Here is a 25074-nt window from a genome sequence, read left to right as displayed (position 1 = left end):
TGATAGACTCTAAATCCATCCAAGTTGCTGTGAAGTCCATATGTTTGTCCTTCTTTGTGGTTGCATAATATTCCATTGTGTATATGTACCACATTTCTAATTTTTTATTTATTGTAGAGACGAGGTCTTGCCAAGTTGCCCAGGCTGGTCTCGAACCCACGGATTCAGGCAATTCACTTGCCTCGCCCTCCCAAAATGCTGGGATTACAGGCTGAGTCACCAAACCCAGCCAAGAAATCTTTGAACCCACCTGTGACCTACAAGCCCCACTTGGAAATGTCCCTCCTCCCCTGGCCTAACCAATGAGAACCTCACATATATTGATGGATGGTTTTTGTAACTTCTGTATTCCTAAAATGCATATAACCACGGCCACGGTGGACACACATTCTCAGGACATCCTGAGGCTGGGTGTAACTGGCCTTAAGTCCTCAAAAATGGCTCAAGAATAAAACATGCTAAAATATTTTAGAGTCTGGTATCTTTTTGTCAACATGACAAATCTACAAGCCAAGGAACACCAAGAATTGCCAATGAGCATCAGAAGCTAAGAGGAAACAAAGAGTCCTCTCTAGAGCCTTCTGAGGGAGTGCGGCCCTGCCCACGTCTTGATTTCAGACTTCTGGCCTCCAGAACTGCGAGGGAAGACATTTCTGTTGTTTCAAGTCACTGGGTGGAGGCATCTCCGCTGTGGTAGCCCTGGGGAGTAAACACAGTCTCAGAGCATGGACTTCTGGTGTTCAGAGAAAGCCTCTGTGCTATGTGAGCTTCCTACATCTCTTTATGGCTGCCTGAAAACCTGCCATTGTCATACATCTTCCCTTTAGCTGAAGGGACAGATCCAGGCTTATTTCAGGTATCCCTGAATAGTCACACTCCTAACCCCGCGCCCTACCCATGTGTATTCAGTGCAAATGCATCTGTGTACTATACGACAATTCTCAGAACTAGAAATGACTCCTTCTTTCCCCCAAATGGGCTTCTTGATGGCAGGAACCATGGGGTCCTCTTGGGGTGCCACCCCCAGTTCAGGACCTGGGGTTTGGTTGAAGTGGCTGCCACATGCAGTTTCTGGTAAGTCAAGGCTGCTGCGTGTATGCAGCCAGGGGTAGCAGCCACCTCAGGGTCTGAGTCTGGATTCATGCTGATAACCCCTTCAGCTCCACCATGGCCTTTTAAAGTCAGCGAGGAGGTTTTTGGGGGGCCCAGAAGCCCTGAGCCCATTGGCCAGAACTCCTGGGAGAACCAGGGCAGATTTGCATCAGAAAGAACACTGGCTTCATTGAAATTCTCCTCATTTTGAGTGAAACAAAACCACAAAGAAAAGGAAAGTTTTAATCCTGAACAACTTCAGCACTGAGGAGCGCTTTTTGAGCTTCTAAAAATAGAGAGGAAATGGGCCTCTTTGGGTCACTCTGGTCTCCGCCTCCCCCTGCCCCATGCCCGCCCCCACCGCCCACTCAAGGCCAGCCTCTCACAGTGGGTGACTGGGCTTTCTTCAGCAGATGACCAAGGCAGATGCCACGCAGCTCTGGAGCTGGATACGGCTGCCCCTCCAGGGATCCCAGCATGCCGGACAGCAGAGAGGGCCTGGCCGAGAGCCGGCACGACAAGGTGGAGACCACCCAGGAAAGCTTGAAAACCAGGTAGGTTCGTGGTTGGATCTCTGCACGCTGAGCCTGTGGACCAAGTTCTAGACTTGACTCTACTGTGTGAAACTGGGCAAGTGTCTTCTCTCTCTGAGTCTCAGTGTCTTCACCTGGGAAATCAAGGGAAGGGTCTAGATGGTCTCTAAGATGGAATAAGAGCTAGTCTGCCATTGGAAGTGATTCTGAGAGTGCCTGCTCCCCTGCATGGCCAGGAGAAGCTCACTGACGAATGGGTGAGCGTGAGTTGGGGGCAGCAGTTGGATGGAGGAAAATTTTTTCAATCAACAAGAATATTTCCCTGTCTCCTCAGGGAGCTCTTTGACATTGGGGTGGCTAATGACAGACAAGTTCGAGGGAGAGCCAATGGTTCTGACTCCAGCTTACTGTGTGACCCTGGCAAGTCCCTGGCCCTCTCTGGGCTGTAGCTTCCCTGTATGAACAGGAGTGCAGTGGCTCAGTTGCCCAAAGTCCTTCTGCTGTGGATAGTCCACTGATCTGTAAACCAGAGGAAGTAGATTCAACTTGCCAGTCATTTGCCAGTGCCCACCCTGGCCCTAGCCATGTCCATCCAAGGAGTGTGTAATCCCGAGAAGATGGGACCCGGGGCTCCAGGGCTGCCCAGTCAGAAGGCAGGTAGAAGGCTGACACATACGCCACTCCAGGACCCAGACATCTGTGGCCTATACCCAGGAGGGGCACAGGCCAAGGGGGAAGAGAGAGAGAGACTTCCAACAGGGGGCGCTTGAGATGGGCCTGGGTGATCAGGAGGGCCTTGATGGTCACAGTGGAGACAAGAGCAGGAGGGAACGGCCTAGCAATGTGAAGCCGGAAGCTCAGAGGTGGGAGAGGTCTGGGTGGCTGCAGCGGAGAACAGATGGGGGCAGTGGGGACGGGGCTAAGTGCCAAGGGCTGAGCTCTCTGCAGTCACGGGGAGAAGCTGCCTGTGTTCTAGCTACAGAGACTGCGCCAGTTGTTCTAAAGTCAGAAATACAAGGGGGGGCCCCCAAAAGCCTGGAATTATCTGTTTTTGGAGGGCAGGCGCCTTACAATACAGGCTTCCCCCTCTAGGTAAGTGTTCTAGGAACACACTGGCATCAGTGTACCAGCTAGCACTGTTTCAGTGCATTTGCCCATTTCGTGATGGGTGATGTATGAGCACACCTGCCCACACCACACTGAGTGTTTAGCAGTTTTTAACCCAAAATGGCTTGACCCCCGTGCCCCATACTCCCTATTCACTTGATCTCACCCTGAGCGACTTTTTTTTGGTTTGTTTTCCCTGGATGAAAAATGTCCTCAAAGGGAAAAGTTTTGCTGAGGTAAAAGAGGCGAAACAAAAACCAGCAGAATCACTAAAAGGTATCAAAATTGACGAGTTCAAAACCTGTTTTGAGCAGCGGAAAAGGCGTCTTGATAGGCGTATTGCATCCAATGGAGAGTACTTTGAAGGTGACTGAAGCTTAAATATGTAAGAATAAATATACAATTTTTAATAAGGAAATTCAGGTTTTTGGGGTCCCTCTGATATAGCTGTTGCTGCTGCCCCTGCGATGGGCCTTCTTTGCTTCTCTGACCCTTCGGGCCAACTCCAGTGGGAAATGGCTCTATCTTCAGCCTGCCCATCTGCCCTGACCTTGTGGCATGGGCAGCTGCTCCTGGGAAAAGGCGGGCCTGTCCCATAGGCTGAGGAAGCCTTGTCTCCCCACTCCCCTTCCCAGTGTTGCAGAGGGGAGGCTGGAAGTGGAGGAAGGAGGAGGCTGAGAGCCAGAGGAGGGCTTGCACGCTGGCCTGACCCCTATGAATTTTCTTTCCTGCCACACCAGTTGCAGAACTGCAGCCTCATGGTTTGGGCAGGCGTCTAGAGGGAGCAGTCAGGCCGGGGCCAGAAGAGGCAGAAACTGCCATGCCTGAGGTTGGACCATTCTGGCACTGCCCTGATGGCTTGTGTTCTGTGGCCTTTGAGGCTGTGGCTGCAGACCATGCCATTCAACAGAAGTATCCATTGAAAATGTCCTGGGTCCTGGCCCCCGGGAATCCCTCTGCCCAGGAGAGACACCTGTCTCCTGGGGACTTAAGAAACCTGTTTATGGAGGAGAAGCTTGGAAGGAACCTTATAAAGAGACAGTTCATGGTGTGTTTAAACAGTTGTGTATGCCCTGGACGACTGGCAGGGGAGCACTGTGCTAACCACAGGTGTGGCTGTGGATGCTCCAGATGGCCGGCAGAGGGCACTGTGCTGACCACAGGTGTGGAGGAGTCACAGGTGGCCATGAGATCCGTCAGGTGGAGGCCAGGCTATCTCTGGGATCTGGAGAGGCTGATGTGGCACGGCTAGGGCTGACCAGGGCCGGAGGAGGAGGCAGAGGGGAGCCCTGGGAAGGGTGGGAGTTGCAGAAGCCTGGGAGAGCCTGGTTTGGGGGAGGTGCATCTGGAGCGGTGAGTGCAGGCTGGACTAGGCGTGGGCTGGAGGCAGGAGGCTGTGAGAGGGAGCCCCAGGGTCCTGACTGGCCCAGGGAAGGATGGCCGGCTCTGAACTGACGGCACTTACACTGAGTCCCAGCCGATTTTTTGATTCATTGTAGAAACGAGGTCTTGCCAGGTTTCCCAGGCTGGTCTTGAGCCCCTGGGCTCAGGCAATCCTCTCACCTCCACCTCCCAAAGTGCTGGGATTACAGGCGTGTGCCACCACACCCAACTCAAAATTATTTACTGTTTATTTTTTATTAATAATTATTTATTCAGGCACTGTGCTAAGCACTGGAGAACATCACAGAATATAAACAAATATCTGCCTTAAGAAGTTTACATGTGTGCAGGGAAGACAGACATTAACAAATAATTATGGCTGGACATGGTGGCTCACAACTGTAATCCCAACACTTTGGAAAGCTGAAGTGAGAGGATTGATTGACCCCAAGAGTTTGAGACCAGCCTGGGCAACATCTCTACAAAAAAATTAAAAAATTAACCAGATGTGGTGGCGTGCACCTATATTCCCAGCTATTAGAGAGGATGAGGTGGAAGGATCACCTGAGCCCAAGAGGTAGAGACTATGGTGAGCCATGACTGTACCTCTGCACTCCAGCCTAGGTGACAGAGTGAGACTCCAACTCAAGCAAAACAAAACAAATAATTATACAACCACTTGTTAAACTGTAATTGTAACAGGTGCCATGAAGGAACAAAAACAATATGAGGGAATGTACCAATGCCACTCAATTATACACTTAAACAGACTTAAAATGTCAAATTTTATGTTATAACATTTTTACTACAATAAAACGTTTTTGTTGTTGTTTGAATCAGAGTCTCAGGCTGGAGCATAGTGGCACGCTCACAGCCACTGCAGCCTCGACTTACTGGGCTCAGGCGATCCTTCTGCCTCAGCCTTCCAAGTAGCTGGAACTACAGACGCACGCCTCCACACTGAGCTAGGTTTTGTGATTTTTTTTTAAATTGTAGAGATGAGGTCTCATCAAGTTGCCCAGGCTGGTCTCAAACCCTTGGGCTCAGGCAATCCTCTCACCTCAGCCTCCCAAAGTGCTGAGAGCCACCGTGCCTGACTAAAAAATGTTTTATAAATGTTGGTCTTTTTTTTTTAACTATGGAGAAAATATAACAGAGATCTGACTCAGTCTTGGGATCAGGGCACACTTCCCTGAGAAAGCAACATTCAGACTGAGACCTGGAACATGAGTTGGAAGTGCTTAGGGGAAGAGCTTTCTAGGAAATGGACAGAGCATGTACAAAAAGACCTTGGGGTAGGAAGGAGCTTACAATGTTCGAAAAACTAAACATCTAGTGGGAAGGGGCCAGATTTGGGACTACGGTAAGCCCCCTACAGATGAGTTTTGTTCTGAGAGCACATTTTTAAGTACAGTTTGTTTGTAAGTCCAACAAAGTTAGTCTAGGTACCTAACTAGGTATCCTGGGCTTGAAATAAAGATACAGTCCACAAAAGATAAAGTACACAAAAGCGCAACCACTTATAGAGGACACACGCACTTGACAATGCATACCATGAACTAACTTACGTGACTGGGCATGCCAACGCATGTTCGTGCCTTTGAAAGTTCACAACTTGAAGGTTCATATATGTAGGAGACTTGCTTACATTCTAAGAGTCACAGGAAGTCAAGAGTCCTAAAGCAAAGGGTTGGGCATATCCGTGAGACATGTGAGTCCCTAAGGAAAACTAGCCCTGGTCCCAGATGTCTGAATGCAGATCCGAATACCTTCAGGATGTAGGTCAGCCCAGACCAGCGCAGAATCTTTGGAGCTGCAGCATTGCGAGCTGGGGGTGGCAGAACTCAAGCTGGCCTTGAGTCAGGACTCCCGGCTCAAAGCTAACTCACTCTGTCCCCAGGCGAGCCTCTGAATGACAGGTTCCCAGGCCAGCAGGGTTTTTTAGGTCACTAAGTCCAACCCACGCTGTTACAACACTCACATAGTATCAGTCTACTCTGACTTGAATACCTTCAGGGAAGGGCAACTTGCTATCTGCCTCTTCATCCCTGCAAAAGGCACAGTTTCAGCTAGGGACAGTGGTGATGGAAGAACATCTTATCTCACACTGGGTCCTATGAGAGACCCCTGTGTCCCATCTCTGGCCCCCTGCCCAGACAACCCTGGCTCCTTGCAAGAGGGCCTGTAAGGAACACATGGGAACAGGGCTGGGAAGGTGCTTTGGGAACTGTTGAGGTTGTGACCATGTGAAGGACCTCTAGGGTCTAGCTCAGATCCTGGCCCTGAGAAGCTGCCATATAAGAATTTACATTTCAGTTGGACATGATGACTTGTACCCAGCTACTCGGGAGGCTGAGCTGGGAGGATCGCTTGAGCCCAGGAATTTGTGTTCAACCTGGGCAGCACAGCAAGACTCCCATCCTTAATAGTAAATAAATACATAATTTTAAAAAAAGAATTTATATTTGCAGAATTTGTATCTGCAGAATTGAATAGATTATTGGGTTTTTATTAATGGAGACAAAAATTTTATATAGTGAAACATATAGAGTATAATTTGATGACTTTTCACAAACGTATACCCCCATGTCATCAACAGCATAGTTGAAACATAGAATGTTTTCATCACCCCAGAAACTTCCTCTGTGTCCCCTTCTAGTCAGTCTCTATTTCCACTCTCCCATAAGCAACAACTATTTTGAACAGCCTCTGTTCTGACTGTTCCTGTTTTATTTAATTTAATTAACACGGTTCACTGCGATATAGAACTCCTGGGCTCAGGTAATCCTCCCTCCTCATCCTCCCAAGTAGCTGGGACTACAGATGCACTCTACTATGGCCAACTAATTTATTTATTTTTTTTAGAGACGAGGTCACACTATGTTGCCTAAGGCTGGTCTCAAACTCTTGGGCTCAAGCAATCCTCCTGCCTTGGCCTCCCAAAGTGCTGAGATTACCGGCATGAGCCACTGTGCCCGGCCCTATTTATTTTTTTGAGACAGCGTCTTGCCTAGGCTGGAGTGCAGTGGTATAATCATAGTTCACTGTAACCTCCAACTCCTGGACTTAAGCAATCCTCCTGCCTAAGCCTCCTAAGTAGGTGGGACTACAGGCACATGCTATCACACATGGCTAATTTTTAATTTTTTTTCTAGACATGAGGTCTTGCTATGTTCTCCAGGCCTCAGGCCATCCTCTTGCTTTGACCTCTCAGAGTGCTGTGATTATACGCATGAGCCATTGTGCCCAGCCTGTTCTGTCTGTTATTGAATACCTCATACATAGAATCATATAGAACGAACATTTCCGCGTCTGACTCCCCGCACTCACCACTATGTTTATGAGACTCATTCCCATTGCCCAGTGTTTTAGCAGTTCATTCTTTTGTACTGTTAAGTAGAATTTCATTATATAGCTATACCCCATTTTGTTTATCTGTTATTCTGTTGATGGGCATTTGAATTGTTTCCAGTTTGAGGATTTTATGAATAAAATGCCATGAAATTCTTGTGGAAGGATTTTTGTGGACATAGGTCCTTATTTTCTTGGGTAACTACATAGGAAGAGGATTCCTGGGTCAGGAAGAGGTGTATGCTTAAAGAAGCTGCCAGAAGTATTCCAAAGTGGTTATTTCCAACTCCCCCTCTTTGTTAGTGCTAGGTAATATTACTCTTTTTAATTTTATTCTGATAGGTGAATGGTGATATCTCATGTGGCTTTAATTTTAATTTCCCTGATGATCAAGGATGTTGAGCATATTTTCATGTGCATATTGGCCATTTTACTTGTTTGTTTATTGAGTCAGAGTCTCATTCTGTTACCTAGGCTGGAATGCAGTGGCTGTGATGGTGCCAGGCAATCTTTTTCTATCTCAGCCTTCCAAGTAGCTGGAACTACAGGTGCGTGCCACCATGCCTGGCTAATTTTTTTTAATTTATTGTAGAGATTGAGGTCTTGCCAAGTTGCCCAGGCTGGTCTTGAACCCTGGGCTCAGGCAATCCTCTCACCTCTGCCTCCCAAAGTGCTGGGATCACAGGTGTGAGCCACTGCACCTGGCTCATATTGGCCATTTCTATATCTTCTTTTGTAAAGTATCTATTCAAATCTTTAGTTTATTTTGCAATTGGGTCCTTAATCCTTTCATCCTTGATTTGTAGGAATTTTTTATACTTTTCAGATATCAGTGCTTTGTATATATGTATTGCAAATATTTTCTCCCAGTTTGTGGCTTATCTTTGTATTCTTAATGGTGTCTTTTCATGAACATACATTTTATATTTAATGAAGTCCAAAATCTGACTTTTTTCCTCTATGGTTAGTTCCCCCTCTAAGAAGTCTTTGCCATTCCAAGGTGCTCTACTGGACGCTTTACATCTTCAGCTTTTACATTTAGGTCTATGATTCATTTCAAATTAAAATTTTTCACATATATATTCAGTTATTTAAGTGCCATTTGTTGAAAGTGATGTTCCCTCCCCACATTAAATTGCCTTAGCCCCTTTGTCAAAAATTTACCACACATGTATAAGCCTATTTCTGGATGTTCTTCCTATGAGTTATTTTTCCATCTTTATGTCAGTGCCATGCTATCTTCATTACCACGATCTTATACTAGGTCTTGAAATCAGGCAGTGTTGGTCCTCCAGCTTCATGGATTATCCTACTTGCAGTACTGTTTTGGCATCCCAGGTGCAGCAGGCGGCCTCCAGGATCCTTCTCAGTGATCCTTGCTTTTGGGTTCTTGTGTGTTACCCCTCCCCTTGAATGTAGCCTGGATCTAGCATTCATTTCACATGTAGAGAATGGCAAACATGATGGGATTTCATGTCAGAGGTTAGGTTACAAAAGGACTGTTCTCATTTCCTTGCTGTCTCTGAGAGAAAGGCCCATGTGGCAAGTCCTTAAGAGAGACCTCTGGTCTATATCCAGTGAGTAATCGAGGCCCTCAGTCCAAAAACCTGTGAGGAACTGAATCCCCCCAACAACCACATGAGTGAGCTTGGAAACACATTCTCTTCCACTGAGGCTCTGCGTGACTTAGCCCCAACTGAACAGTTTAACTGTAACCCCGCGAGAGACTTTGAACCAGAGCAAGGCTGCTCCTAGATTCCCAGCCCACAGAAACTGTGAGATCATAAATGTTTGCTTTTAAGTTGCTAAATATGGGGAGCTGGGCATAGTGGCTCATACCTGTAATCCCAGCACTATGGGAGGCTGAGGCAAGAGGATCGCCTGAGCCTATGGGTTCGAGACCAGCCTGGGCAACATGGTGAGAACTTGTCTCTACAATAAATCAAAAAATTAGCAGGGCGTGGTGGCATGTTCCAAGTAGTTCCAGCTACTTGAAAGGCTGAAGCAGAAGGATCACCTGAACCCAACAGGTTGAGGCTGTGGTGACCGTGAGCATGCCGCTGCACTCCAGCCTGAGCAACAGAGTGAGACTCCAACTCAAAAAAAAAAAAAAAGAGAGAGAGAGAGAGAGATATTTTTTATGTAACAATTGATTACTAATAAATTAGATCCTATGTATTCCCATGTAAAATTTGGAATCATGAGGTGAATTTTCTGATTCATGAACGTGGTATGTATTTTCCTTTATTTAAGTCTGATTTTTCTTAGCAATGATTTGCAGTTTCCAGGGTAGATATCTCGCACATTTTTTCTTAAATTTATTGCTAAGATTTTTTTTGTTGTTAAATTTGTTACTAAGAATTGTATCATGTTTTTGACACTATATACATTACAGTTTTGATTTGATTCTCCAATCATTTGTTGTTAGTATATGGAAATACACTTGATTTTTAAATATTGACCATATATCCTGCAGCCTTACTAAATTCACTTATTAGTTTTATAATAAGTGTTAATAGATGCCCCTGGGATTTTTATGTACACACTTTTGTTTTCTTTTAATAAAGACAGTTTTACTTCTTCCTTTCCAGTCATGCTGCCTTTTCATTTTTGCCTTACTGCATTGTCTAGGACCTCCAATGAATGTTGACTAGAGACAGTAAGAGTAGACCTCCTTGTCTTGTTCCTAATATATTTAGCATTTCCAGTGATTATTTCCAATGATTTTTTTTCCTGTAGATTCATATTTCCATCTGGTACAAGACCCTTCAGCCTGAACAAATTCTTACAGCATTTATTTAGTGAAGATGTTTTAGTTATTTGTCGCTGCTTAATAAATCACTCAAGCGTGTCGTGTGTTAAACCAACAAGTCATTTATTGTTGCTCATGATTTCAGTGGTCAGTAATCCAGGAGCAATTGAGTTGAGTAGTTCTGGCTCAGGATCCCTCATGAAATTATAGTCAAGATGTCAGCCAATGACAGCCATCTGGAGCAGGAAGACCTGTTTACAAGCTCACTCATGAAGTGGTTGACAGTCCTCTGTTCCTCACTGGATGTCTCAGTTTTCTGCTGCCAATATAATAATTACAGCCAGCATGATGACTTCAGACAGCAGAAATGTATTCTTCCACAGTTCTGGAGGGCAGAAGTTTGCAATTGGTTTCACTGGGCTAAAATTAGGCATGGGTAGGACTGTGCTCCCTCCAGAGGCTCTAGGGGAGGATCTGTTCCTTGCCTCTTCCAGCTTTTGATGCTACCAGCATTCCACTCTTGGCTTAAAGTTGCGTCATTCCTATCACTGCCTCTTTGGTCACATTGTCTTCTCTTCTGTGTATGTCAAATCTCTCTCCAACCAGGCACGGTGGTTAATGCCTTTAATCCCAGCACTCCCAGAGGTGGGAGAATCACTTGAGCCCAGGAGTTTGAGACCAGTCTGGGCAACATAGTGAGATCTTGTCTCCACAGAAAATCAAAAAATTAGCCAGACATGGTGGCGCACATCTGTAGTCCCAGTTACTCGGGTTATTGAGGTGGAAGGATCACATGAGCCTAGGAGGTCAAGGCTGTAGAGAGCTGTGACCATGCCACTGCATTCCATCTTGAGTAACAGAGTGAGATCCTGGCTCAAAAACAAAATAAAATAAAGTAAAATAAAACTCTCCACTCCCTCTCATAAGAATACAAGTGATGGCATTTAGGGCCAAACTGGATAATACAGGGTAATCTCCCTGTCTCAAGATCCTTAAATAATCACATCTTCAAATCCCTTCCCAACTTCTGTTTTTTTTGCCATATTATTTTAACAGCTTTCAGAGATTAAGATGTGGATAGCTTCTGGGGGACATTCCACACTGGCTGTTGGACTTAGTACTTTGCCAGTGGGTCCCTCTCCAGAAGCTGCTTGAGTGTCCTCATGACATGGCAGCCAGTGGCTGAGGCCAAGGCCATTTCAAAGCCTCCTTTACTCATGTGTCTGGTGCCTGAACTAAGCAGACTGAATACGCTGGGATATGGAACCGCCGGGCTCTTCAGTATCTCAGCCTCTATGTGGCTTCTCTACAGGGTCTTTAACCTGGTACCTTCAAGGCAGCCAGACTTCTGATATGGTGGACCAGGGACCCAACAATTATGTGTCCTGAGAGGATCAGGTGGAAACTGTGTCACTTTGTACGACTTAACCTTGGAAACCATACAGTGCTACTTCCCATGTTTGTACTTGTCAGAAGCCAGTCATTAGGCCAGCCCATATTCAAAGAGAGGTGAATTAGCCTCCACCTACTGATAAGAGGAGTGTTAAGGAATTTGCAGATAAGATGTAGAGCCACCCACAGCACTTTGCTGGTGACAAATCCTCCCATCTTTTATTTAAATAAAAATGTCATTGTTTCCCTTGGTTTTCAAGGATATATTCATTGGTAAACAATCCTGGCTTGGTCATTTACTTAAATAGTCAGTCATCAGATTGGGTGTAGTGACTCATGCCTGTAAGTCCAGCACTTTGGGAGACCAAGATGGGAGGGAGGACTGTTTGAGGGCAGGAATTCATGACCAGCCTGGGAAATATGGAGACCTCATCTCTACAAAAAAAAAAAAAAATTTTTAAATTAGCTTGGCATGGTGGCAAGCTCCTGTAGTCCCAGCTACTCAGGAGGCTGAGATGGGAGGATCACTTGAGCCCAGGAGGTTGAGGCTGTATTGAGCCAAGATTGCACCAATGCACTCCAACCAGGACAACAGAGCGAGACTCCACTTCTAAAAAAATAAAAAAAGTCAACTATTATTTCTATTATTATTTCCTTTCATATAACGTGTTCACACCACCTCGCTTTACCCTGCTTTGATTGCCTTTAAAATATTATGTTTGTCGTTGGTTTTCAGCAGTTTGACCATGATGAATTGAAGAGGGGTATTCACAAAGTCATTCCATTATCTCCATCTCCACAATCAATTTTAAAACACTTTCATCTCAGCCGGGTTCGGTGGCTCAGCCTGTAATCCTGCGCCTTTGGGAGGCTGAGGTGAGTGGATTGCCTGAGCCAGCGGGTTCGAGACACGCCTGGGCAGCGAGACCTCATCTCTGCAATAAATCAAAAAATCAGCCGGGCGTGGTAGCGCGTGCCTGTAATTCTGGCTACTCGGAAGGCTGAGGCGGAAGGATCGCCGGAGCCCAGCAGGTCGAGGTTGCGGTGGTCGGGAGCGGCCACTGCACTCCAGTCTGGACGACAGAGTGAGACTCCAACTCAAAACAAACAAACAAACAAAAAAAAACACTTTCATCTCTTAAACAGAAACTCTAGAACCATTTGTAGTCACTTCCTGTTTCTCTTTGATTCCCCTAATCCTAGGAAACCACTACTCTTTTTCTTATCTATAGATTTGTTTATTCTGAACATTTAATTTGAATAGACTGATACAATATATGTCCTATTATGACTGGACTGGCTTCTTTTACTTAACATGATGTTTTCAAGATTCATTCATGTTGTAGCCTGTGTCAGTACTTTATTCTTTTTTTCTTTGAGTTGGAGTCTCACTCTGTCACCCAGACTGGAGTGCAGTGGCCGCTCTCGGCCACTGCAGCCTCGACCTGCTGGGTTCTGGCGATCCTTCCTCCTCAGCCTTCCGAGTAGCCGGAACTACAGGTGCGCGCTACCACGACCGGCTAGTTTTTGACTTATTGTAGAGATGAGGGCTTGCCAAGTTGCCCAGGCAGGTCTCGAACCTGCAGGCTCAGGCAATCCACTCACCTCAGCCTCCCAAAGTGCTGGGATTACAGGCTGAGCCATCGAGCCCGGCTTTTTTTTTTTTTTTTGAGTCAGAGTCTCACGCTCACAGCTACCACAGCCTCGACCTGCTGGGCTCACGCAATCTTTCCACTTCTGCCTTCCAGACAGCTGGAACTACATGGTGTGCCACCACCCCTGGCTAATTTTTCAATTTATTGTAGAGATGAGGTCTTACCAAGTTGCCCAGGCTAGTCTTTAATCCCTGGGCTCAAGCAATCCCTTCGCCTCTGTCTCCCAAGTGCTGGGATTATAGCATGAGCCACTGTGCCTGGCCCTTCTTGTCCATTTGTATACCTCTTTGGAGAAATGTCTATTCAAATCCTTTGCCCAGTTTTAACTGATTATGTCTTCTTCTTATTGTTCTTTTATTATTGTTATTAAGTTGTAAGGGTTCTTTATATATTCTAGATTCAATTCCCTCATCATATATATGATGTGCAAATATTTTCTTCCACTCTGCGGGTTAACGTTTCACTTTCTTGATGGTGTCTCTTGAAGCACAACAGGTTCTAATTTTGACGAAATTCAGCTTATCTATTTTTGTTGTTATTTGTGCTTATGCCATCATATCTAAGAAAGCTTCGCTTAACACAAGGTCACAAAGATACAATCATCTTTCCTTGTTAATATTTTTACAGTTTTAGCTCTTACATTTAGACCTTTAATACATTGGAGCTAATCTGAGATATGGTGTGAGGAAGGGATCCACCTTCATTCCTCTGCATGTGAGTGTGCAGTTGCCCCAGCACCATTTGTTGAAATGCTCTTTTCTCAAAGGATCAACTCAGTACTCTTCTTGAAAATCAGTTCATTGTGTTCTTCTTCATGGAAGAATACAAGATAAATAAATAAATAGCATTTTTAGAAAGAACATTAATTGACTGTAAATGTGAATGATTTCTGAATTTTAAATTTTATCCCATTCATCTCTATGGCCATCCTTATGCCGGTACTTCATTGTCTTGATTACCGTAGGTTTTCAATATGTTTTAAAATTCGGAAGTGTAAATCCTTCAATTTTTTTTTTAAAGATTTTTTTTTTAAGCCAGGCACAGTGGCTCATGCCTGTAATCCCAGCACTTTGGGAGGTAGAGGTAAGAGGACTGCCTGAACTCATGGGTTCGAGACCAGCCTGGGCAACTTGGCGAGACCTTGTCTCTACAATAAATCAAACAAAAAATTAACTGGGCGAGGTGGTGCACACCTGTGGTTCCAGTTACTTGGAAGGCTGAGATGGAAGTACCACCTAAATCCAGTGGGTCAAGGCTGCAGTGAGCCAGGATCATGCCACTGCACTCCAGCCTGGGCGACAGAGTGAGACCTTGACTCAAAAAAGAGAATATGCAAAATGAAATCAGATTGCCTCGATTTCCAACTGTCCCCGTTACTAACTGCATAACCTTCTGCAAGGTACCCCATCTCTCTACCCTCCAATTGCCTCATAAAATGGGGATTAAATTCAGCACCTACTTGCTAGGATTGTCGAGATCATTAAATGAGTTCGTACATGTAAAGGAATAGGAACGATGCTGGGCACACACTAAGTGCTCAGTAAACCTTAGTTCTCACTTTTATAAAGGTGGCATAATGTTCCTCTAGAAGACCAGTCTCCTGCAACTCTGTGTCCCTGCTGCACACCCCCCTTACCTGCCATGTTCAGAGACCCCCTCACATGTACAGGTTATATATGTGTTTCTCTTCCTCATCCTCTTCTGTAGACCCTGGGCTCTTCCAGGACAAGGACCACGTCTGTGAGACAGAATCGACCCACTGCAGGGCACAATGTCCCCAGTGGCCCCCAGTCTCACCTCAGCTACCCCCAGCCCCACCCCCAAAAGTTCCTCTGGAGCCTAAGGACCAGGCCGTTCCTCCTTCCTCTCATCTCCCTAGAAGAAAGGCAGGAATCACCTGTCATTAGAACTGGAACTCAGAGGCCGTCTCATCCACACATCCCCATTTTACAGATGGGGTAACCGAGGCCTTCACAGGAGAAGAAGTATGCCCAAAGTTATACTTGACATTAAAAATGGCAGACAGTGGGAGACGAGGATGTGCTAGCGTCTTGGCTTTGGGCTAAGATTGTGTCAGCCCTGAGCTTCCTCTGTCTTCTCCACAATGACCAAAACCACCATGGCAGTTCTATGCCTGTCATCAAGACAACATAAGAAAAGGTCTCAGTTAAGATTTAATACAGGCACATTTTCCAAAAGAGTCTGATGGTGAATGACTGGAAGCAGGGGTTTCAAGGACCCTGATGCCTCACTCTCGACACCTCCCCACTCCTTGTCCTTGTCCTGCCCCTCTCCAGTCACCCAATAGCCCTGAGACTATTGGGTATGGCTGGTTGGCTAAGGGCATCAACTCTGGAGCCCACCTGGCTGAATTTATATCCTGACTCTGCTGAACGAATGACCTTAGGCAATTTCTATCATCTCTCTGTGCCTCAGTTTTCCCATCTGTAAAGTGGGGGTGGTAATGTATCTTTATGGGGCTGTTGTGAGGATTGGATGGGTAAGGCACATAGTAAGTGCTGGGCACCTGGGAGTTACTAACTGGTGCTGTTCTTATTCCTGTCTGGTTTTCCTCTGTCCCTGCAGGCCTCGGGGCCTGGCAACACCCAGCCTTGTAGCTTTGTCCCTACTTGGAGAGCAGAATTTCAGCTCAGGTCCCCATATGACCGATCACAGACATGAAAGTGGAAGACCTTTTTCTGTGACATCTAGGAAATGGAGTGACAGAGAGCTCCGAGGACCTACCCAAGGTCACACAGTGGAGGTAGGGCTTGAGCTAGAGGCCAGATGTCCCAGTACCAAGCGAACTTTAACCAGGGTCAGACTAGGCTACTTGCTGACTCCCTCAGGGCTTTGTAGTAGAGCTTGCTGTCTGCCATGTTTCTCTCCGTGTAGCAGGCTGTGGGATTTGGCTTGACTGAGTTGGACACTACCAGCACTGCTAAGTGAGTTAGAAGTGAGGTGGCTGGCTATACTGCCCTACCCACCAAGGCCTCCCAGCAAGCACACTCCCACTGGGATCTTGGCCTGGGGGCTTCAGTCAGTCAAAGGTTCCAGGATACCTGTTCCAAATACATTCTTTCTGGTGGATTCTGGGTGCGCTATGTCTTCAGCCACCCCTGACCTGCTGTCATCCTTTCTGAAAGATTGTAGGTCCCCAGCAGATCTCTGCCTCTGCTTAAGGTCCTGCCCCTGTGAGCTGGGGAACCATGGCCAGGAATGGCCCACAGCCTGGCCTTGGCTCCTATCTTCTCTGGCCACCTGCCCCGTGGCCTGGGGCACCTGCCCTCTGCCTCATATGAAATTATCACACCTTCACATCTTGCCAAGTTGCTCCCTTTAACGAAGAAGGCTGCCCTTTCTCAAGCCTGGGCCTGGTGTCCCCATAGTAACTGCATCTTTGTTAACTGGCCATCAACCCCTAAGCCTTTGAGGCAGGGACCACGGTCATTTTCCTCACTTCTACCCACAAGTCTGTACAATCTCTGGCACAGAGGAGGTGTGGAATCAACACGTATAGCCAGGTACAGTGGCTCATGCATGTAATCCCAGCACTTTGGGAGGTGGAGGCAAGAGGATTGCCTGAGTCCAGGAGTTCGAGACCAGCCTGGGCAACTTGACGAGACTACGTCTCTATAATAAATCAAGAAAAATTAGCTGGGCATGGTGATAAGTGCCTGTAGTTACAGCTACTTGGGAGGCTGAGGCAGAAGGATCACCTGCGTCCAACAGGTTGAGGCTGTGGTGGCTGTGAGCATGCCACTGCACTCCAGCCTGGGTGACAGAGTAAGACTCCAATTCCAAAAAGAAAGAAAGTAATGGACATTCATAGAAAGGAGGAGGATCGTGTAGAAACTGTCAGTCTCCAGGGCAGGGAGAGATCATCTCTAACCTTGGGAATAAGGACTTCATATGTTTATTTAATGGTGGACAATTACATTTTAAAGAAAGCAATACCTTATCCCTAAATGCTAAGTGCCCTTGAAGGAGATTAGCCAGGCAGCTCCAGAAAGAAGCCTGATGTCTGCAGTACCTCCCCAAAGGCTTCCTAGAGGAGGTTCTGCTGCGACAGGTCAGTTCATGGATTTCCAAGACCATGCATTTCCCAAGCCCTCCTGACCCCGGAGTGAGCCATGTGCTGACTTCCTAGCTGTCAGGGCTTCCACACCGCATTCATTTGGCAACTACATCCAGAGTGGCCACTGAGCCACTCTGGGTGGGGGACTGAGAGACCTGGGCGCAGGGTTCCTGCTAGACTTGAAGTGCGGGGGGGGTGGGGGGACATTTCTCCCGCCATCCCCACCCACATCAAGCACCACTGACAACCCCACTTACTCGCATCACTGCTCAGCGCTCACCAGGAGGGCGGGGAGGGGGTGGGGAGCAAGCCCATCCTGAGCTCTTCCGGGAGGGGGAGAGTTCTGGGTTCCTCTCTGGGGTTCTTGACACAGCCCAGGCTTCCCAAGTTCCATGGGAACCTGAAACAGCATCTGGGTGCAGAATTACATCGATGGAGGACTCTTAAAAGGTCCCCTAACCCACCAGAGGCTCAGGACCAACACTCCAGAGCCCAATTGTCATGGCATCCTGAGGTGGCGATAGGCAAGACACGCTGTAATGGAATTGTAATTTGGTGAAGGGCAGAAATCTCTGGAAGCTGGGATGCTGGCACTGACCTGCCAGCTTAGTGTAGCAATCTGACAGTCGTTTGCCATCTGACTGTCTTTGAACAACCCCCGTCCCCATCGCTGCCTCTGTGCTATGTCCCTTGGCCTTAAGTCAGGGCTTCAAATATCCCTGAAACACCATCTAGGGCTGCCTTTATCTATTAATTTTGTTTCACCTCGTCTAACCCCTATTCAACCAGAGGTACTTTGAGAGTCAGGAGCTATGGCTTGCAAGTGATAATTACAGATGAAAGGGTGGGTGAGCTCCCCGAGGGGGAGAGGGTGATGAGGGAATGCAGGCAGATTGTCAGGGTAAGCCCCCAGCATGAGAGCGGGAGAAGGGAGATGGCCGGGTGGGTGGGGAGATGGCAGGGTGGGTGGGGAGAGGCTTTCCAGGGAAAAGGAAGACACTGGTGGGGGCCCAGCTGCTGCCACAAGCCTGCTAGTCCCTGGAGTGGAGCAGGAGGTGGAGGGAGCACTGGAAGGCAGAGGGCAAGGTGCAAGGGCATTTGTTGCCATGGAGTAGGGGTTCTCCAGAGGCGGGGATGGAGCGGCTGGCTGAGTTTTATGATGCACGTATCATGGGTAAACCTAGTGTACATAGTGTCCTGGCCATGGAGGCCTGGGTTTAAAAGGCTGGCCCTGCCTCTCACTGGCTGCAGAATGCTGAGACAGTCTAGAGCTCTCCGGGCCTCTGTCACCTCTTCTGAAAAATGCGACTATGAATAAGACCTCCATGACAGAGCCATGGAGATGACGCAAAGAACCCGTGCACAGAAAGCTCTCGATTTAGTAAAGAAAAGTAAAACACGACTGGGTGTGGGAGCCCGTGCCTATAATCCCAGCACTTAGGGAGGCTGAAGTGGGAGGATCGCCTGAGTGCAGGAGTTTGAGACCAGCCCAGGTAACAGAGTGAGACTTTATTTCTACAAAAAAAAAAAGCAGAGCTAGGTGGCACGCATCTGTAGCCCCAGCTACTTGGGAGGCTGAGCCCAGAATGTTGAAGCTGCAGTGAGCTGTGACTGAGTCACTGCATTCCAGCCTGAGTGACAGAGTGAGACTCTGATTCAAAAAAAAAGAGGAGCAAGAAAGAGAGAAAGGAAGGTAAAGAAAACCAAGCCAAACAAGTCAAGCTTCCCGCCCAGCCCTGGGGGCCCAATGACAGACTCCTGAGACTCTGCCAAGAATGACAGCCAAACAGCTGCCTCTCCAACCCGCACCGGCAGGTCCCTCTCCTGCCGCCCGCACCTCTTATGTAAGAGCCACACAGGTGGGCAGCTGGGACCCATGCCATGTGGGTCAGAGGTATCTGGAGCCACACCTTGACAGCAGCCCCGGGGCGGGCCGGGGCGGGTCCCCACTCATGCCTGGCCCTGCTGCCTCCTCACCCGGAACCTGGGGCACCCATACTCTCCATGCCTTGGCTGTGGGAGCAGAGGGGATGCTGAGCCCTCTGCGTGGCAGCTGCACAGAGGAGGAAGGTGAGCATCTGGGCAGCCAGATCCCCCCAGGCACACCCTCGCCTTGAGTCCTCCCTTGGGGTGTTCAGACTGCAAACTGGGAGTCAGGAGAGAGCTGCTCATTGTCAGATCTTTGAGGTGAGGCAGTCTGTGCAGGCTAAAGAGAAGCAGGGGGCCTGGGGTCTGCTGTGCAGGGTGGTGGGGAGGCCAGTAGACTGTGGCAGCTCTTGGGAGCTGGCTCTGCACAGGGCCTGGCCGGTGTGACCAGTGCTGGGGGGTGTGGAGGAGGCCCTGGTCCTCCCCCTGCTTGGGATCTTTAGGACGTGGAGAAGGATTAGACGGTTTCTTCCAATTAGAGAGAACACTCTCCATCCTTCACAGAGATGGTTTTTCTACTGTCCCCTGAGCAGAGAAAGCTGAGAACTACAGGCAGGGGGGAAGCCGGTGGATGGGCTTGGGAATACTGGCAGAACAGGAGGAGTCCTGACGTCTGACATATGGGCCCATCCTGGTGAGCAGCTAACCCTGGGGAACGGAGACCAGAGCCCCAAGCAGCCACCTCCTGTGAGGTGTCTGCTGTTCTCCGTCGGGTCTGAGGGTGTGGGCCTATGAAGCAGTAAGACACAGCCAGGTACCCAGCCCCAGAGCTGGTGAGTCATGCCCAGGAAGGAGGGCGACTCTCCCCTCACCCAGCCTGGTTGCAGGGCTGTGACTCACGCTGTGTCTCTGTTGCAGGGCGGTTTGGTGGCACTGGGCCACACGTCCCCTGAAGTCCTCGCCCTCTCCTGGGTGAGCTCGTGGGGTGCAGCCCCCCACAGGTGCCATGCCAGAGGTGCTTCTGCTCAGGTCGGCTGGCCCCATCCTGAGGACCGTGTAAGGAACAAGGATTTCACTTTCCTCCTGCCTCCCAGCCCCCGTCCTGTCTCCTGGGAGAGTGACTGGACCCCTAGACTTGGCATAGTGTTTTTCACCCTCCCAATCTTGCCTGAGGATCTTCTTCTTGCACCCCAAAAGACCCATGAGAACCCCCAGCAATAATGATGGGAGCTGACTACGTTCTAAGCACTTGCCATATATCGTCTTCTCCTCACAGTAGCCATAGGATACAGACAGAAAACTGAGGCTTAGAGAGGTACAATGACTTATCCACGGTCACACAGCCAGTAAAGTGAGTTGGATCCAGGCAGACAGACAGACTCTGGTGAACCTCAATGCTATGCTGCTTCAAGAAGGCATTTGTTGAGCACCTACTGTATACAGAACAGAGGCCTGGCTGTCAAGGGCTAAATGGAAAGAAACAGCAACAGAAATAAACAGGGTCTTGATCCCTAAAAGTTCACATGGGAAATGACTCCTCCTAAAGGACATAGTGACACCTTGAGTAGGGCTAGGTCTCACCAACATTTACTAAGCTCCAAAATCATGGCCAGAGTAGAATCAAGAATGAACCCTGCTCTCAAGCCACGCGTGGCCTTCAAAGCCCAAACCTGTGGGTGTTCAAAGACCATGAGGGTGAGAGGGTGTGGGAAAGTCTAGGAAGACTTCCTGAAGAAGGAATTGAAGGAGGCTTGGGAGGCACCGTGTTCAAATGGTTCCTATCAGCTCCTCCAGCAAGATAGGAGTAAGGAGAGACCTATCAACAGATAGATGGTTAAGAAAGTACAGCGCAGGCCCTCCCAGGCTCCCCTGCCTCCTACATGTGTCTCGCATTGTATTGGCCCGGGCACGCCCTCTGTGCTCCTCACACTGCTGCTAGGTGGGCGCTTGCGAAGTTTTTCGGTTTTCGTGATCTTTGAAAGGAGAGTAGGGCGATATGCTTATAATGTGCCCATGTGAGCCAGGGTGAGGACAGACCCTGTCCCCATTTGGTTTTAGGATCTTCTTCCTCCTGGTGTTCAAAATGCAGACAGAAGCTGGCCAGCCTGTCAGGCCGTTCTCCCACCATCGCTGTCATTCTGTTGTGGCAGGTGACTTCTGCCAGTTTCAGGACCACTGCAGTCCAGAAGGAGTATACAATATATGCAGTCCAGAATGTATGCAGTCCAAAATGACAGCAATAATGTGCTAATCACCTTCCATAGGTTCATTATGACCACACTGACAATGGTGTCACCTTACCTGTTGGGGCCACTTAACGGCCACCACTTTCCCTTCCTGGAACAGCAGCAAGAATCAGAAGGGATCAAAATGCATTTTCCCCCTTTTTTTGGGTACTGGGTCTCACTCTGTTGCCCAGGCTGGAATGCGGTGGTATGAACATGGCTCACTGCAGCCTCAAATTCCTAGACTAAAGTAATCTTCCCGCCTCAACCTCCAAGGAGTTGAGGCTACAGGTACGCCCACCACATCCAGCTAATTTTTATTTTATTTTATTTTGAGTAGGAGTCACACTCTATTGCTCAGGCTGGAGGGCAGCCTTGACCTGCTGGGCTCAGGCATTCCTTCCGCCTCAGCCTTCCAAGTAACCACAGGTGAGCACCACCATGCCCAGTTAATTTTTCTTGTTTTATTTTAGAGACGATGTCTTACCAAGTCACCCAGGCTGGTCTCAAACCCCTGGACTCAGGCAACCCTCTTGCCCTGCCTCCCAAAGTGCTGGGATTATGGGCCTGAGCCACCGTGCCTGACCCCAGCTAATTTTTAAGTGATTTTTGGAGACAGGGGTCTCATTATGTTGACCAGGCTAGTTTAAAACTCCTAGCTAGCTTCAAGCGATCCTCCCACCTCACCTTCCCAAAGTGTTGGGATTATAGGCATAAGCCACAAAGTGCTTTTGAGGAGTCAAAACAGAGTAGGGTTTGCTCCCCAAACCTCAGATTTTTTCTTTTGAGAGAAACATGGTAAGTTTCATTGAGGAACATCTCTGATTTAACCTACAATTCTGACAAGCTTGACTGTTTTGTTTTCTATTCTATTACAAAAAGAAATGACAAAGTAATAGTGAGATGAGTTGCTAGAAGCCAGCACACTGATGGTGGCAAAAAGTGACAGCTAGTGACAGAAGATTAAAAACTAAAAAACAACTATTACCACCATCACCACCACCACCAACACAACGGTGGCTTTGTTGAGGAGGGACAGATGGCCCTGGCTACAACGCAGTATGACTGTTTTTATGTTACAAGTCAGGTCAGGAAAGCGTCACCAGTTATAACCCTGAGAGAGCAGGAAAAAAGTTACAGGAGGTTCAGCACATTCCATTTCAGACGACATCCCCTTAAAGGAAGTAAATCCCAAAGTCCCTAGCAAGGAAAATAGCTAGCTTAACTCATTTGAAAAATTTGATCTTGGTTGGGCACAGTAGCTCATGCCAGTAATCCCAGAACTTTGGGAGGCTGAGGTGGGAGGATTGCTTGAGCCCAGGAGTTCGAGACCAGCCTGGGCAAAATAGCAGGATTCCATCACTTTTTATTTTAAAAAATATATGTTTTAAAAAAGAAAATTAAGTTTTGACAATCTCTGAGTCAGGTATCCCAAATTCCCTAATCACAGGACATAATAGAGAGTTGAATAAACCTCTCCACAGGCCAGCCACAGAAATAAGTGAGGTGTCTATGTTAAACCAAGTCCTGGAAGAGGGCCAGGGTCTACTCACTCATTGAAGAGAGGGAGAAGGACAGAACAGGGCTGCCAGACAAGCATGGTGTCCGGGCAACAAGAAACTTGATACTGCGATAGCACTGGACACCCAAGAAAAGGCGCCTGTCTATAGGAAGGAGGAGCTTCCTGCAGCCTCATCCTCCTTATAAACAGAAAATTCTAGTCACCATGAGTATGCTTGGCCCTTGGCTTCCTTAGATGGCTGTCTATTCATTTAGTCTTTGTTTGGGCTATTTTAAAAGCAACCCATTTACGCAAATGTTACTGGGGGGAAAGACACGCTGCCTATATCTTTTGATGAGGAGGATTTAAAAGCAGACTTGTTTGTGAGGAAGCAGTTGAGATGGCCAAGGACTGTATAGGGGTAGCTGACCAGCTGGTGACTTCAGAGGCTGATCGGCTCTAAGCACTGGGCTTGCCCCGCTGCCGCCCGTCTTTTGAGGACACAGGCCTAGATAAAGTGGGGACATTGACCATGCTCACAGTGTGCCTTGGACGAGCTCCGTGTGGTCCCTGAGCCTCGCTGTGTACGTGTCTTCTTATTTGCCCTGTCATTCTCTGGGCCCGCAGCACAGCTCAGGGACCATTTGGGAACATCCCTGTGTTTCCTTTGTCCCAAAGTGGAGGCAGTTTCTCTCACAACCCCAGAAAGCCAGAACCAGGGATCCAATTCAGCAGGGTGAGTTCCACAGCGTTCGGCACAGCAGGCCTCACCCCAGAAATATGCTGTGTCATCTTTGCAGTCCTCAGCAACCTCCCTGGAGCAGGTCATCATAGCAACAGAAGGGCCACTCCAGGACTCGCTATCAAAGTTCCCAGGAAGGGGGCCACCTCGGCACCACCCCCGTCCACGCCCCTTCTCTGTGTCCTCCTCCCTTCATAACCTCCTGATGTCTTTTGCTTTAAAACCTATCCCAGGTTCTTAAACAGACTGCCGCCAGGTGGGCCTGGGTGTGTTCACAAACTTAGTTTTGTTCGGAACCTGCAGTACCAGCAAGGAGTAAGACCGAATGTGAGAAGCAGGTAATTGGCCCAGTTTCCTGGGAATGGGGCAGGGATGGCACTAGCCCCACCCTGACTGACAGACAAGACTCCCTGGAGCCAGGGTCCTAACCGGAGGGCTGCACACTGCACCACTCCAGTGGGCTCTGTTTATATAGCTGATGATTGTGAAATGTATCCCTGGAGTCGTGCAATCCTGCAGCCCTGCAGGCTTCTGAAGTATGTACTGAAATCCATTGCTCAACCACCCAGGAGGCTGAGGTCTGGCCAGGTAAACCCTGAAGAAAAAAGATGCTGAGGGACTGTCCGGCTGAGATGGTCATGGAAGCCCAGAAACCCCTGGGCCAGAGGAGGAGAGCCTTTATCCAGGGTCACCAAGCCTTGGGGGCAAGGGGTATCTGGCCACAGGATAAGCTGGATGGCACTGAGCCCCAGGTCTCCATGACCTCATGCCTGTTCTATCCACGGGGTGAATAGACATGCATGCGTCTACAGGCGCAAGGGAGAGCGGAGGCGCTCATTTGGGGGCCCTAGGAATATCCGCAACTCCCCTCTGAGTTTCTGGGCAGGGCTGAGGACTGGTGGGTATGGGGCGGGTGTGGTGGGGGCTTCCCTAACCCAGTTCTCTACGGGGGTGGTGCTCAGAGTTCTCCAGGGTCAGACCTCAGACCCTTCCTTGTCCAGATGGGGACCCTGGGACCCAGAGAGAGGCAGGAAATTGCCCAGAGTCACACAGCAGGGAGGCCAGGTTGGAGGTCCTGTCCCCTGACTCCTGCTGGGTTCTCCTCTATGGATGGTCCTGGGAGTCTGCAGGAGGCAGAGATGTCCATGTCCCCCTGGGGATGCAGAGATGTGTGTGGGACCAGGGCCTCAAGCCCAAGCCAGCCCACTGCATTCTCACCAAGGCTTTTTCCTACCCCCGCCAGCTCCCAGACTGATGGGCAGACGCTCTCCAAAGAGTCCCTAAGCCACGCTCTCGAGCTCTCGGCCCCAGAGAAGGTGAAGGATGGCCAGCTGGAGTCTCCAGGTAAGCCTGCAGGGGGCTGCTGGGTGGGGTGGGGGAGGTGGGCACTGGGTTGT

The 25074-nt window shown here is 48.5% G+C and overlaps 1 protein-coding gene across 2 annotated transcripts in view; it reads left to right on the top strand.

Annotated features, from left to right (window-relative positions):
• Window positions 1-1082: 1082 nt before the first annotated feature.
• The window catches only part of ACSBG1 (acyl-CoA synthetase bubblegum family member 1), a 63558-nt gene continuing 39566 nt past the window's right edge, over window positions 1083-25074 (top strand). For both annotated transcript variants that reach the window (XM_008053770.2, XM_008053769.2), the window contains exons 1-2: window positions 1083-1646; window positions 24921-25021. In XM_008053770.2, coding sequence (XP_008051961.1) covers window positions 1519-1646; window positions 24921-25021 — 229 coding nt within the window. In that variant the 5' untranslated portion in view covers window positions 1083-1518. The remainder of the gene's footprint in view (window positions 1647-24920; window positions 25022-25074) is intronic.

This window comes from Carlito syrichta, unplaced genomic scaffold (assembly GCF_000164805.1).
Source record: "Carlito syrichta isolate Samal-C Ts95f unplaced genomic scaffold, Tarsius_syrichta-2.0.1 Scaffold288440, whole genome shotgun sequence".
NCBI lineage: Eukaryota > Metazoa > Chordata > Mammalia > Primates > Tarsiidae > Carlito > Carlito syrichta.
Note: the sequence above shows the minus strand (reverse complement) of the source record. Positions and strands in the feature narration are given on the sequence as shown.